The following is a 15000-nucleotide window of genomic DNA, read 5'->3' on the forward strand; positions in this document are numbered from 1 at the left end:
CAATATTCATGACCTCAAACATCCTTAGAGACAAATAATTTAGACTCATACTCATTACACCTAGTCTGCAATTCTACATTACATATACCTCGACTAATGAAACTAAATAAACGAATCAAATAGATAAACACATACTACACACACACACACACACACACACACACACACACACACACACACACACACACACACACACACACACACACACACACACACACACACACACACACACACACACACAAATCCCCCCTGAAGTCCATCCAAACTCAAACACCACAACGCCCGCGCCTCACTTGAGTGTCTGCAGAGCCAGCGTGGAATCATATCGCTTCTCGCTTATCGGAAGCTTCTCGAAGGACGTGAGGCAAGGGTGATGGAGGCGGAGGTCATCCCTGCGCTCAGAATAAGTCCAGCCCTGTTCAATCTTGTTCATGGCCCACATCTCGTGAATGTTCTCGGCCAGTTTGTCTCGTACTTGTTCGATGTAGCCGGGGAGTTGGATCTGGAACGCGAGAGGTTCATGAGATCGTCTGAGCAACATTGATTTTGTGGTGGAAGATGGATTCAAATGAGGATATCGTGTTTTGAATATATTTTTTTATTTAGTATATATTAGACTTTATGTTTAGCTTGATTGAAATTTATTTTAATCCGGACACCGAAGGCAAAAGATCAATATATATTTCGAAAAATGAAAAAAACTATATTGAATATATTTTGTTTCATGTGCAGGTCTCGAAATTTACTTCAAGAATCTGCTATACCTCAAGTAAAAATAAGCTACATTTGTGTAAAAAGATAAGAATGACTAGTGCATAAGTAAATACGAAAATGAATAAATTGTCAACATCACAATGATGATACTAATGATGATGATGAAAATAATAATAATAATAATAATAATAATAATAATAATAATAATAATAATAATAATAATAATAATAATAATAATAATAATAATAACAATAATAATAATAATAATGATAACAACAAAAATAACAAAAATAATCAAAAATAACAATAGACAATAAAAAAATAGATAACAACTGCTTGATTTTCGCACACTCGCGAGAACACGTCAAGACCCGCGCACTAACCGTTGAAGTGTCGACAGGCTTCGGCACAAACACCTTGTCGTCTTCCACAAGGAGAGGCCCAGCGAGAGTGCCCTTGTGCTGATCGCCGAAGTAGAAGCAGGGGTCGATCGACAGCGTCTGTGCAGAACAAAGGGAGGAGAAGATTTACACACTGAGGAATAGATACAATTTTCTTTTCTTAATCTTTACAACACGGGGGGGGGGGGGTAAATACTATGTCCTTTTAAATTTTTGTTCGTTTTTGTTTGGGGGGGAAGGGGATACCATCGCCTAGTTCAGTGATTATCAAATTATTTCATCATTAAAGCAGACTAACCTGGAAGGGCTGAAGGCACTCGGAGACGGGAGAGTGTCCATCAGGAGGGGGGTACTTGAGGCGACCGTGTTCACCGCCCAGCAAGAACCTCACGCTGGAATTAGAATCGAGAAAATTATGCACAAAATTTAACCAAAAGAATCTCAATAATTATACAGCTTCACTGAGCATTAAAACTATTCTGATTCCTTCGCAATGTCTTGCACTGAGGAAAAAAGAGGCAGCCTTGGACTAGAATAACAAACTTTAAAATAATATATAATCAAAACAGTAACATCGACAACAATAACAATATAATATTCCTCACATTTATAAAAAAAAAAAATATATATATATAAAGAACATAAAAACATAAAAAAAGGACATAAAGAAAAAAACTATCCTCTCTCCACACACCTGAGCTTGGAAGAAGCCGAAACGACGGGGAAAAACATGCCGTCAAGATTAAAGCCAGTGAAAGCGCCATTAACCTGCCGTCCATTCAGGTAAAAGGTAATGATTGGCACAGTGAGATCTAGGGCACAGCCGACCACGTCACCTTTCTTGATTAAGGGCTCCGAGTCCTGTGGGAAAAAGAGGAAGGATTGGTTTTCGGGTTTAATTCAACTGTTCCTCACTCTTATTTTCTGTTTCTCTAGCTCTCTGCCCCCCCCCCCATCGCTCTCTCTCTCTCTCCTCTCTCTCTCTCTCTCTCTCTCTCTCTCTCTCTCTCTCTCTCTCTCTCTCTCTCTCTCTTTCTCTCTCTCTCACTCACTCACTCCTCTCTCTCTCTCTGTCGTTCTCTATCTCTCTCTCTCTCTCTCCTCTTCTCTCTCTCTCTCTCTCTCTCTCTCTCTCCTCTACTTCTCTCTCTCTCTCTCTCTCTTCTCTCTCTCTCTCTCTCTTTCTCTTTCTCTCTTTCTCTATCTATCTATCTATCTATCTATCTATCTATCTATCTCTCTCTCTTGCTCTCTCTATCACTCCCTATCTCCCTCTCACACATAAACACACACACACTCTCACCCCACTCCATCTCTCTCTTCACCCCCCATCTCCCTTTCTCACTCCCTCTCTCCCTCTCTCTCACTCTCGCTCTTAATCTCACTCCCGCTCTCACTCAATCCGCTCTTACTCTCATTCTCGCTCTCAATCTCACTCACTCTCACTCTCACTCCCGCTCTCAATCTCACTCACTCTCTCAATCTCACTCCCGCTCTCACTCTCACTCCCGCTCTCAATCTCACTCACTCTCACTCATGCCGTCAGACACAATTCGACGACTATGGTATTAGTATATATCAGCACAGTCTACAAAAAGCATTGTATTCTAGTATCCATAACATGACCCAAATATCTAAAACGCAAATAAGACTATAAGGAATAGAAATATACGTCTAAAATAAATGGGAAGAGACTCAAGAGTGAAGAAAAAAATCCTCTGGAAAAAAATAAACAAATAAATAAAACGAAGAATGATTCCTGGAAGCCAGAAAACGGATTCAGAAGAAAAAGAGGAAGAGGAATAGAAGAAAAAAAAATCCCAGCAAACAAAGCGACAGGAATTTTACGTTTAACTCGCCGTCCTCCTGAAGTACCTGAGGATTGACCAGGGTGTACCTCCCGCCGGTCCAGAGGTACGAGCCGTCGAAACCGAAGGAGTAGAGGTCGTCGCCTACGCCATTGCCTCCCCACTTCTCGCCTCCTCCGGGATAGCTGACGTAGCCCTTGGTGTTGGCCCAGCCGAGGCGCAGGTGGGGCGACAGATGCGACACCTGCTCGATGTGGTCCAGGGTGAGCTCGTAGTACCACCTCTGGTACATGGCCGAGCCCTCGACGTGGCCCACGAAGATGTTGGGGCGGGCGCTGGAACGGGTTGGACGTGGGAGCTCAGGGGCGGGTATGTCATTTTTACTTTAAATATCTGCTTATGCGGTTCTATTTTTTGCTTATCTGATTGACGGACACTTGCTTCTGACGCATTACAGTAACCAAAGTAATGAATAACAAAAGTCCAGATTTATATTTTGAACATGGCAATACATCTTTATCGTAAGCTTCATACTACACTTTCTCTCTCTTCTCAGGATCTCAACTACAAAAGAACTTTAATAAAACTAACTATAAAAAGACATTAGACATTTCAAAACTCAACCACAGCTCTCGTACCTGGACACGTGGTCAACGAGTTGTGTCTGAAGCAGGAGATTGCGACCCGGGAGCAGGTAATCACAGATGTTATTCTGCGAAGACCTGACAGCGGTTCCGTTACCCACGCACAGAGAGCAGAGGACGTCCAGTACCTTGGGGTCGCGGCCGTACTTCTCTAACAGGGCGATGATGACCTTGATATGTTCTTCCTGTAACATGATCGAAGAGTGTTTAGATAATCGCCACGGCAAGAAATCCAGTCCCTCAAAATCAATCGCCATTTTTGTGACCCAATGTATTTTAACAATTAACGAGCATAATAGTATGACATGCATTTTAATAACCAATGAGTGTAACAGTCTGAAATGTATATTGATCATCACAAGGTCATTCCCAGCTGACCTTCATGACATTGAGAGCCTCCGGGGAGTCGATGAGGACGCAGTGCAACACATCCAGCATGCCGGTGCCCTCGCCAGCGGAGCCCAAGCGGGAGAACAGCCAGTTGAGGCGGTGGCTGTTGGCGAACTGGGAGCAGTTGGTATGGTTACCCTTAATCACCGCCGCCAGCAGCTGGTACAGGTATCCTGTAAGAAGGAAGATCACTCTTGTGAACATGTTGGGTAGTTTCAGGGGATTCAAATGTATTACACGGGACTGAAATGCTGAAACGTTTTTTTTTTTCTGAATGACAAAATGTCTACTATATTATCAAAACTGCAGATAAACTCACTACATACAGAAATAAACTCTTTCGGTACAACGTTATCAATAAATCATACAAAACACTAGAATGCATACGATTCTCAAAAATAGGAAAACACATAAACATAACAACTTATAATCAAAGAGTAAGACAAAAAAAAAAAAATAAGACAGGCCAAGAAAGACGTCCTGGAAACGCACCCGAGATGATCTCCCAGTCCTGGCCAGCTTCCTCTCCCGCCAGAGCCACCATGTAGCCCTGGGAGGTGATGACTGTGATCTTGTCGATGGCGTCTAAGATAAGGTTCAGGATGCCCTCCTCTTGGAACAGGTCCTGGCGGTTCCTGAGAGCACGGAGAGCCACCTGGCGTTCCTCGTGTTCTGGTGGGAAGAGAAGGATCATTGGGGAAATGTATCTCTCGTGTATTTACATGGAACCCTAATGTTAAGAGCGAAGTTAATTAATCTCTATTTTCATAACTATAATAATATAAAGAAATAAATGACTGCACCTATCATTTCCTACATTTTATACAACCTAGATCAAAGAACCCAGGGTACGACTACACATATGATACAAGTTCGCAACGTTACTTCATATTTCTTAGTTTACTGCCTAGAAAACAATGTATAAGGTAGGCCTACCTAGATCTTCTTCGGGATATGCGAAGTAGTTGATGAGATCTTCCAAACAGCTGATCATTTCCTTGAGGTTGACAGTTCTTAGGAGGATGGAGTGACGGCGAGAAGCCTGAATGTTATCCAAACCCCTGGGAGAGGAAAACAATGTGTTCAGTACAGAATCTAACTTGAAAAAAAGAGGAATGCCACATAAATTAATAAATGTTTAACCTTAGGAACGTAAAATCTACAGGATTAACTTAATTCATACAAAAAACGGAAGGCACTTTAATTAATCAAACCTAACCTTGAAAAAAACTGGAAATTATATACAGCACATATAAACAAACAAACAAATAAATACACATAAAACACAGAAAAAAACTAAGAGACAAATAAAACATCGTAAAAACAGTAAATGAAATAAACAACCCGACAACCGACCTCCGCTTTACACTTTACCCAACAAAACCAACTCACTTGATAAAGATCGTGAAGAGGTGCGAGCACTTCCTGATAACGCGGGCAGTGCGGGACTCCTCCTCTTGGCTCCTGTAGAAGACCAGGCCGTCGTCCATCTTACCTTCTTCGTGGAGTGTGCCCTGCTTCACTTCGACCTTGCCCACGCCCTTTTTCTTGATCTCGAAGGCCTGTGTGGAGAATAAGAGGGCGTTTGGGTGTAAGTTATGATGGCGAGGAAGTGATGGGTGTTCATTGACAGCAAAATTATGATTATATACACGAGTTAAGAAGTGTGTATTTCCGTTCCGTTGTATTTATTAATTCATTCGTATGCATATTCGCTGTCGAATTATTCTGCAATTACATTATTACCTAATTTCAATATACGTACTTTGACGTATCAGATAACACTACTTAACACAGCGAATACAAAACAAACAAACAGAGTAAATGAAAACATCGAAGATAATCCAAGACCGCAGAACTCAGCCCCACTTACCCTGTACGAGAGCCACAGACCGGTATCCACGTGCTGCACAATGACAGTGGAGTCGCCGTACTTGATGAGTGGAGTGCCAATCACCTCCAAGTCCTTGTCCTCGAGGATCACTTTGTTGTCGTCCTTTTCCTCACGCAGGTAGAAGGACGTGGCGGCGAGTGTGGCTTCGTCCCTGGAGAGAATGGAAGAAGTGAGTTTTATTCTTTATTCTTTATTTCTTTTTCTTTTTTATATAAATTCTTTATAGTATTTTTTTTTTTTTCTTGCGAGTCTTTCCTTGTTTCCTTCTTTTTTTTTCTCTTCACTATTTAAAAAATTTAAACAAACCAATATAATAAACACATTTTATCTTTCCTTCTCTCATTCTCTTTCACAAAATATCACCTTCATCACCACAATAACCCCCCTGCCCCATTACCTGTGCAAGAGGACGAGGTCATTGTTCTCATTTATGCCCAGGTATCTGCCGGTGGTGATGTGCCTGATTCGCATGGGGTGGAACCAGTTGATGTAGCCGCCAGACCACTTGGTGCGGGCGAGTTCCAGGCGCCAGAGGGACCTGGCTTGGGAGGTCACGGAGCCACCTTCATATACTACGATGCTGCGGGAAGGGAGAAAAAAAGAGGGTTTGTTAGTTAGTCAGTTCTTTGTATGTTGTTGTGTTTGGGTTTCGTTATCTTCCTATCTCTCTCTCTCTCTCTTTCTCTTTCTCTTTCTCTTTCTCTTTCTCTTTCTATCTCTCTCTCTCTCTCTCTCTCTCTCTCTCTCTCTCTCTCTCTCTCTCTCTCTCTCTCTCTCTCTCTCTCTCTCTCTCTCTCTCTCTCTCAACTCTCTCAATGTATTCACTTCTCTTTCCATTCCTACCTTTCTCGCTATTTCCAAAACATTTTGTTCCCTTCTTTCCCTTCTCAGTTCACTCTCTCTCATCCCCTGTCCCTCCTTTCCTTCTTCCCTCTCCTTTCGTTTATCTCCTTTTACCCTTCCCCTCTCGCCTTTTTCCCCCCGTCTTCTCTCCCAGTCTCCTGTTTCCGCCTTCCTCATTCTGCTCTCTCTCTTCCCATTCCAATCTCCTCTGTTTTCCTCCCTCTTTCCCTCTCTTCGTCGTCTTCCCTTTCTCCCCTCCTATTTCCCTTTATATACTCCCCGCTTCCCTCCTTGTCCAACTTTTACGATCCCTTTTACCCTTTCACCTTTCCTCCTCCTCCTCCTCTCCTTCTTCTCCCTCTTCTCTCCTCCCTTCTTCCTCTCCCCCTCCTTCCTTCTCCTCTTCCTCCCCCTCCTTCCTTCTCCTCTCCCCCCCCCCTTCAACCCTCCCGCCTTCCTCTCCTCCTACCCTCACTATTTTTTCTCCCACTTCTACCCACCCTCCGTCTGCCTTCCTTCCCTCCCTCCTTCCTCTTTCCCTCGTTCCCTTCCTCTTTCTCCCCCTTTTACCCTTCCTCCTTTTCCCCTCCTTCCTTCCCAATCTCGCCCCCCTTCGGGCCCCTCCTTATTCCCCCCTCCTTCCTCCCCCCTCCTTCCTCTCCCCCGTCCTTCCTTTTCCCAATTTCCTCGCTTTTATCACTTACTTCTGCCCGGGTTGGTCGGACCACGTGGAAGGAATAGAGAGACACTCGTCGCCTCCGTGGAAGAACCGAAGAACCTCTCCGCCGAACACACAGGCTGGGGGAAAATTGAATGTATTAGTTGTCGTGTATTTTTAAAAGATGGATCGATGGATGTAAGATAACTCAATACAAAAGATGACTGGGAGTTTACTATCGTTATAGTTATCATCACCACTATCATTTGCACTTATCACAACTAACATCAAAATTACCATTACCATAATCATCATCATCAACATCATTATCCCACCTTTACAATCTACACCAGACTACTTAGGACACGTTCAGGCGATGTGACTCACCCACAAACTTGAGTCTGGAGAGGCCGGTGCCAAAGGGCGCGACGGACCAGTGGGTGACGTGGAAGGAGGCGTTCACGATGCTCTGTTCGTCTTCGCGTGTTGCTTGCTGAGGGAGGAACGGCGAGGATGTTGCATGAGTGTGGTGATGCAATGGCAGCGTCGGGTTTTCATGTTATAATAAAGGACGTCGGTTATGTATTGGTTTGAGAGCCTGAGAGATGTGTTTTTGGTATGAATCATCCTTGGATTTTATTCGTATGAAAGATCTTTTGATCGTAATATTTTGATTATAATGATTATCAACTTCTGGAACGAATTTTTATTTTTATTTTGTCCTATTAACCGATGAGTACTTTGCTTATAATGTAAGCCATATTTACTTAGGCCTGCCTGTATTAGTCTACAGTGCTATATACTCAAATAAACCTAATATTTCCTGTTTTGCATATATGTTTACAATAAATAACAAAAAAAAACTAACCCCCCCCACCTTAAACCCTACAACCGAAGAAAACTGCTCCATATCCCATAAAAAAAACAATTACAACTTAGCTTAAAAATACCAACCAGATATCGCTCGGTGGCAACAGACACAAGGATGAGGTCGTCGCCGACTCGAACCTTCTCGCCCTCAGACCTCTGCTTGCTGGCCGGGTGGATGGTCCACCAGCAAGACTCTCCTGCGAAGTTGGAAATTTCGATTTATTTTTTATTTTATTCTAATCTAGGGATGGAGGACGTGTTGTTTTCAGGCGTGGTGATGTGCGGATGTATGAATTTTGTAAAAAAAAAAAATAATAATAATAATGGTGTTTGTGTATGTAAGTGTGAGTGTTTGTAATTGTGAATGAGTAAGTGCGTTCGTGAATGTGTGAGTACATGTGTACGTAAGTGTATGAGTGTTTCTTGTCTCAGTGTATATGCCTAAGTATGCAAATATGTATGTGCATGAACACTCTCCATCCACCAGCTAAAAATGCCAGCAAAACGTACAGCAGAAACCACAGACAACACAACAACAAAAAACAAATACATACAATAACACGCTATCCCTTCGCGACTCACCCTTGGAGTGTTCCTGCAGACCCACGTCGAAGGCCAGTTTGTCCTTGGAAGAGCTGGTGGAGAGGCAGGCCAGGTACTGTGGAGAGGCAAGTCAGGGTCAGAGTTAGGGTCACAAGGGTCACGTAGGCTTCACCCTCTCAAATCCTCCGTAATGCTCGATTCTAATGATAATTTCATTGATTTGATTTCGTATCTCTCTCTTTTTTCTGTGTGTGAGTATGACGTTTCGCGGGAAAAACTGTCTAAAAAGGAAGAAGGAAAAAGTTTGACAAGTTTTTAAATTGGATATTCCCTGAAAGAACCGTCGCCCATCTTGAATACAAAAACGGCCTCCTCTCTTGCTCTCTTTTTCCCTTCCCCTTTCATACGCCCTCTCTCTCTCTCTCTCTCTCTCTCTCTCTCTCTCTCTCTCTCTCTCTCTCTCTCTCTCTCTCTCTCTCTCTCTCTCTCTCTCTCTCTCTCTCTCTCTCTCTCTCTCTCTCTCTCCTCTCTCTCTCTCTCTCTCCTCTCCCTCCCTCCCTCCCTCCCTCCCTCCCTCCCTCCCTCCCTCCCTCCCTCCCTCCCTCCCTCCCTCCCCCCTCTCTCCCACCCTCCCTCTCTCTTTCCCTCTCCCCACCCCTAAAAAAAAATCAGGAGACTTACCATGTTGGAGTTCTGGTGCCTGAGGAGGACGGCATTGCCATAGAGCAGCGTCCTGTGACCCGAACCTGTGCCTTTGCCCTGTAATGGAGTGCACGAGATAAAAGGAGTTATCAGTAATGGCGCGACGTCGGGGTGTCTCTGACGTCACTCTGTGTTACCTTAGACTTAAAGCGTGTGTGGTTCAAGTGACGTTTTTTTTTTTTTTTTTTTTTTTTTTTTCAAATAATGGGAGATAGAGAGAAGAAAATAAATTATTTTTGGGTTTTGTTGTTTTTTTCTGATTTTTGTTTTGTTTTCCACGGTTGGTCTACGTGGTGGAGTGACGGGAATGATAAGACAGCAAGATTGGAAGACAAAAAATTAAAAGAGAATTTTTTTTAAAAATTGGAAATATATATATAGGGGAGAGAAGAAAACCTATTGAGTTTTATATTTGTTTAACATGGGAAAAATCAAAGTAAAATGGTATGCAATTAGAAGGGGAAAAAATAACGAGAACAGGGATCTACTTCATCTGTGTCGATCTGTTTTTATTACTATTATTCAAAATTTGATTCCGAACTTTGTATAAATGTGCACATGCAAAAAAAAAAAAAAGAAAAGAAAAAAAAAATCGAGAGATACCTAAATGAAGATATTTTTTTTATTTCACCAGCATCAAATATTATCTCTAAATTGTGGAAAAAAAATAAACAAAAGAAAAAGGGAGTAATCGGAAGAAGGGATAAATAAACAAATAAATAAATGAACACGTAACAGATCAAGACCGCATTTAACATCTACGGGACAGAATGGGGCAGTGGGGGGGGGGGGGGGGGGGGGGGGGCTCAAAACAGGGCTCAAAAAACAAGCTGAAGTCAGTTAAGTAGTAGGCGCAGCGTGAGGGACACCGGAGTGACCAACACTTCTGCGTAAAACTGATGGACGCGACTGGAGGTGTCCCAGCGCTACCTGGAGCTCCTTGAGAACGCCCGCAGGTTCCCTCCTCCGGTTTCGAAAGTCCAAGGGTCTCCTTCGTCCATTTAAAGTCTATTTAAAAGGGAGGGGGAGTCCTCCGTTGGATTTCGAAAGAGGGAAAGCACGAAACACGCGTCCTCAAGGAACGCCATTGCAGCGCGCAGGTCAAACCCTTCAGTGGAGAACTTAATTAATTAATGCTTACATAATCAACAGCCAATTTCTTCAACGGAGGGAGTCATAGAATACAAGAAAAAACGCAATCATCAATAATATGAAGAAAAAAAAAACACGGTGCCTGTATAAGTAAGGAAAAAAGTAAGACAGTCTCTCCCGAGGAAGGACCGCGAGAAGGGTGTGTGTGTCCTACGAGATGAGGATCCGAGTCTACTGTGTCCTTCCCGAGTCAAGGCGAGACACCACTTCTGAAGGGGAAGGCAGTCTGAAGCACTACGTCAAGACAGCAACACATTCAGGCACGGCTACACTACTGCTGCGTTAGGTAGGTGCTGTGGCCACAACGTTAACACGATGATGGTTTAAACAGATAAACAAGTCTCGGTAAACAAAAGTGCCTGCTTTCAAAAACAGTTTTTCTTGAACAAAAAATAATGATAACGAAGAAAAAATATAAATTCTCTGGGCAGGTAATACATCTATATAAACTACCGTTTGCAGACGATAATATATACAGAAAAAGTGAATAGATGAATGACACAAATAACACTGTCACTTTACCCAGCCGTTGCACAAGTGAAGGGGACGTCCGAAGTGCCGCTTCAGTGCCTCACTGAACGCAAAAGAACATTTACTGAATTCCATGCCTTGGTCTCCTGATTGGCACTAGAGGTCACCTTTCTCGCAACGGCTGGGTCAAAGGTCACACTACAACGAGGAGGGAGTATCAAGCAGGGTCACACATACGGGCACATGCCCCGACTTGCCTCACTCAGCACACGTTCCAACTTCCTTTTAAGTCTCTGTTTTTTCGACTTTTCAGAGTCCTCAGAATTCTTAACCGTTTATCAAGTTTCCCAATCCGTCTAAGGAATTTCACCCTTTATGACTGAGCCCGAATGAACTACTGGCACAAATAACATTCCAGAGTATTATGCCTTTCACGACCAGGAAGTGTTCAGTCCTATCTTATTGAATGAAATACAGTGAAAAGCTTAACAAAATCTTATTCATGAATTCTCCCTCGTAGTTTAGCGATGAAGTAACACCCAGGATACCTATACGTCTTCTACAACACACACTAGAAAGACCTATAATCTTTGATTTATCTTAGTCGCCGAAGTCCCCCTTTCCTTGCCTCGTTCCCAGTCATTCAGTCAACTTCTCGCTCTTCTTCTAAAATTACTAGAATCACGTAACACCTGCCTGACCTCCCATTCAAAAAGGCCTCTTTCCAAGTATTAAAAAAGGTTACATTTACGTGTCTACTTCACGCACTACAACTCCATGATCTACTTTGTGAGATATAGCCTATAGGTGTAAGTAGTCCTACATGTCTGTCATACTTCCGAGTTGTCAGTATGTTAAGTGCTGTTATGGGTTAGTCCCGTTTGCCCTGAGTCACTTCACATAATTATTTTACCTTCTAAACAAACGTGTCTATTCTAACTCAGGATCACTCGTTTTAAGTCAAATGTTTTGTTTTTTTTATGATTAGAGTCTGGATACGTGTTTTCTCTCCTTTTTTAAAATTCATAATACACTTCCATTTATTTATCATATGTCTATTTCAGTGCATTTAGTCTATCATAATGTGCAGGGGTCTACGACAGTGCCGCATCAGAGTCAGTGCCATCGCGGGACCTCGTCTCGGCACCTTCTCCTGCAGAGGGCCAACAGGTGGCACCACAACAGAAGCAAGCGCAGCTGTACGAGGCACCCGCGGCTCACCCTGTCTCCGGACAAGGCACATGCCAGGCTCTACTGCTAGTGTGTGTGGTATATAAGTATCACTAAAGTCGGTACTGAAGCTAAATAGAAAACCACAAGGTTCCAGGTCGGAGACTTGGGTGGTGCGCGAGGCAGGCCGTCCCAGTAATGTCAGTACTTACAACGCCCGCATTCTCCTGAAAAATAACAAAATTTCCAAGTGAGAGTTTGCTTGGCAGGCCGGCCAGGCATACGACCCGGCAGCTGCACTTATCTATGTACCGCTGTCTCTGCTACGAGGCCGCCCCGCTTACTCTAGAAACTACATACACACTGTTGCTACTGCAGCGCCTCCTCGTGCAAATTGAAGCTTAAGGCGCAGAGAAGCAAGTAAGAAAAAGAGGCTGTCAGATCAAAGAGTTATGAAGCTGAATCCGAAGTCTCCGGCTCAGCTGGACAGGGCGGGCGACCTCCTGAGGAGAGCTTTTCTCGCTCCCTGCCACGCCGGGCCGCCGCCCGATAGGGGCCTCTTGCGGCATCCGTGCAGGCAATACCCTAACGGCTGGGCTATGCATAAGTGCGGTGGGAAGGAAACTCTCTATCCTATTCTTTACACTAATCCAGACATGCCTACACACACACACTATATATATATATATATATATATATATATATATATATATATATATATATATATATATATAAACCTATAAACACATAAACACATAAACACACACACACACACACACACACACACACACACACATATATATATATATATATATATATATATATATATATATATATATAAATGTATATGTATATATGTATGTATAATATGGATATATATATGTATATATGCATATATATATGTGTGTGTGTGTGTGTGTGTGTGTGTGTGTGTATATATATATTTATATATATATATATATGTATATGTGTATATATATAAATACACACACACACACACACACACACACACACACACACACACACACACACACACACACACACACACACACACACACACACACACACACACACACACACACACACACACACACACACATATATATATATATATATATATAGGAAAGTCTTACGGTCGCTGGTGCACCACTCTGTTCTATTTAAAAACAGCTGGCTTTTTCTTTGAATACTACCGGACTTTTCTGTGCTTCTGGAGAGCCACTTTATCTATGTTTTCTTTTTTTCATTTGAATATTTCAATATCTATCTTGACTATCAAAGCTATATTCACAACCATAACCCCAAAAATAGCACACAAGAATACTTATCCTAACTCAGCAATTTCGCAAGTACACACACACTTTCAATCGCGAAATAAAAATACGCCTTAAAACAGAAAATGCTCGTCCTGGGGGTTACGAACCTGACTCTCATTCTCAAGCATACCAGTGATATTTACATTAAGATAAGTGTTAGATACAAGCCTCATATTTTAATCATCCATGCTACATTATATCTGCTTTAATCATGTTATTTGTTAACTTCGCTTACAACATACGTTTAGGTGGCTTTGTAGCTTGTTTGTTTATAGATACGTATTTTTTTATAAAGAGTTACATGGGTAAATTGAATGATTAGAAAGTTTATAGATGTATTATCCAGTCACCTGAAAAAAAAAAAAAACTTGCATACAGCTGCCTGGAAAGTAATAGTTGAACGAAACAAGTGATGGCTATAGTATAAGTTTATCCAAAATTGCGAGCCCAGGCGCTGAGGAAAATATACGTCAATATCTTGCTAACAGGAAAGAAAACAATAACTTAAGCCTATTACTAGATACATTGTATTACCACCAAACCTAACTCTAGACATAGCTCTTACAACTATAGCTCCCATTCTTATGATGGGAATAATCAAAACGCAAAAACAGGACGCCCATTCCTGCGGGACATCCTTCAAGGCGCTGTGGTGGAAATGCTGTAGCCTGGTTTCTGCACAGCCCAACGGCTTTCGTTAGGTAGGAATCCTGCAGCCGTGTGGACGCCGTGGGAGGAGCCAGATGGCACTGGGGGGGTCAGTTGGCACCGTGAACAGCCAGGTGACTCCGCCAGGCTGGCACTTCGGACTGTTCATCTGCGGTGAGGCCGGGGGGAGGGGGGTAGTGGTATGCACTTCAACTCTACCGCCCGAGTCTGATTTTTGCCTATTATCAAAGCCATCATCTAACAGTCTCGCGCCCCTCAAGAAGTCGACAAATAGAGCAGCCTTTTGGTTTCTTCCGCTGAGAGATATATAAATGGCGGGGCTTCTTCTTCTCTCTTTCTCTCTTTCTCTTTTTCTTTCTTTCTTTCTTTATCTTCACCTCTTCTCTCTCTCTCTCTCTATCTTCTCTCTCTCTCTCTCTCTCTCTCTCTCTCTCTCTCTCTCTCTCTCTCTCTCTCTCTCTCTCTCTCTCTCTCTCTCTCTCTCTCTCTCTCTCTCTCTCTCTCTCTCTCTCTCTCTGCTCTCTCTCTATCTCTATTCTCTCTCTCTCTCTCTCTCTCTCTCTCTCTCTCTCTCTCTCTCTCTCTCTCTCTCTCTCTCTCTCTCTCTCTCTCTCTCTCTCTCTCTCTCTCTCTCTCTTCTCTCTCTCTCTCTCTCTCTCTCTCTCTCTCTCTCTATCTCTCTCTCTCTCTCTCTCTCTCTCTCTCTCTCTCTCTCTCTCTCTCTCCTCTCTCTCTCTCTCTCTCTCTCCTCTCTC

At 42.9% G+C, this 15000-nt stretch overlaps 1 protein-coding gene across 1 annotated transcript in view; it reads right to left on the minus strand.

Moving 5' to 3' along the window:
• The window catches only part of LOC125041099 (ryanodine receptor-like), a 173633-nt gene that overhangs the window by 68005 nt on the left and 90628 nt on the right, over positions 1-15000 (minus strand). Inside the window, 18 exon segments of the mRNA XM_047635851.1 lie at positions 294-502; positions 1098-1214; positions 1414-1507; positions 1810-1976; positions 2964-3258; positions 3562-3752; positions 3946-4130; positions 4450-4629; positions 4894-5018; positions 5350-5519; positions 5831-6002; positions 6249-6431; positions 7399-7492; positions 7740-7845; positions 8307-8419; positions 8805-8880; positions 9447-9524; positions 12473-12487. Coding sequence (XP_047491807.1) covers positions 294-502; positions 1098-1214; positions 1414-1507; positions 1810-1976; positions 2964-3258; positions 3562-3752; positions 3946-4130; positions 4450-4629; positions 4894-5018; positions 5350-5519; positions 5831-6002; positions 6249-6431; positions 7399-7492; positions 7740-7845; positions 8307-8419; positions 8805-8880; positions 9447-9524; positions 12473-12487 — 2570 coding nt within the window.

This window comes from Penaeus chinensis, chromosome 30 (genome assembly GCF_019202785.1).
Source record: "Penaeus chinensis breed Huanghai No. 1 chromosome 30, ASM1920278v2, whole genome shotgun sequence".
NCBI lineage: Eukaryota > Metazoa > Arthropoda > Malacostraca > Decapoda > Penaeidae > Penaeus > Penaeus chinensis.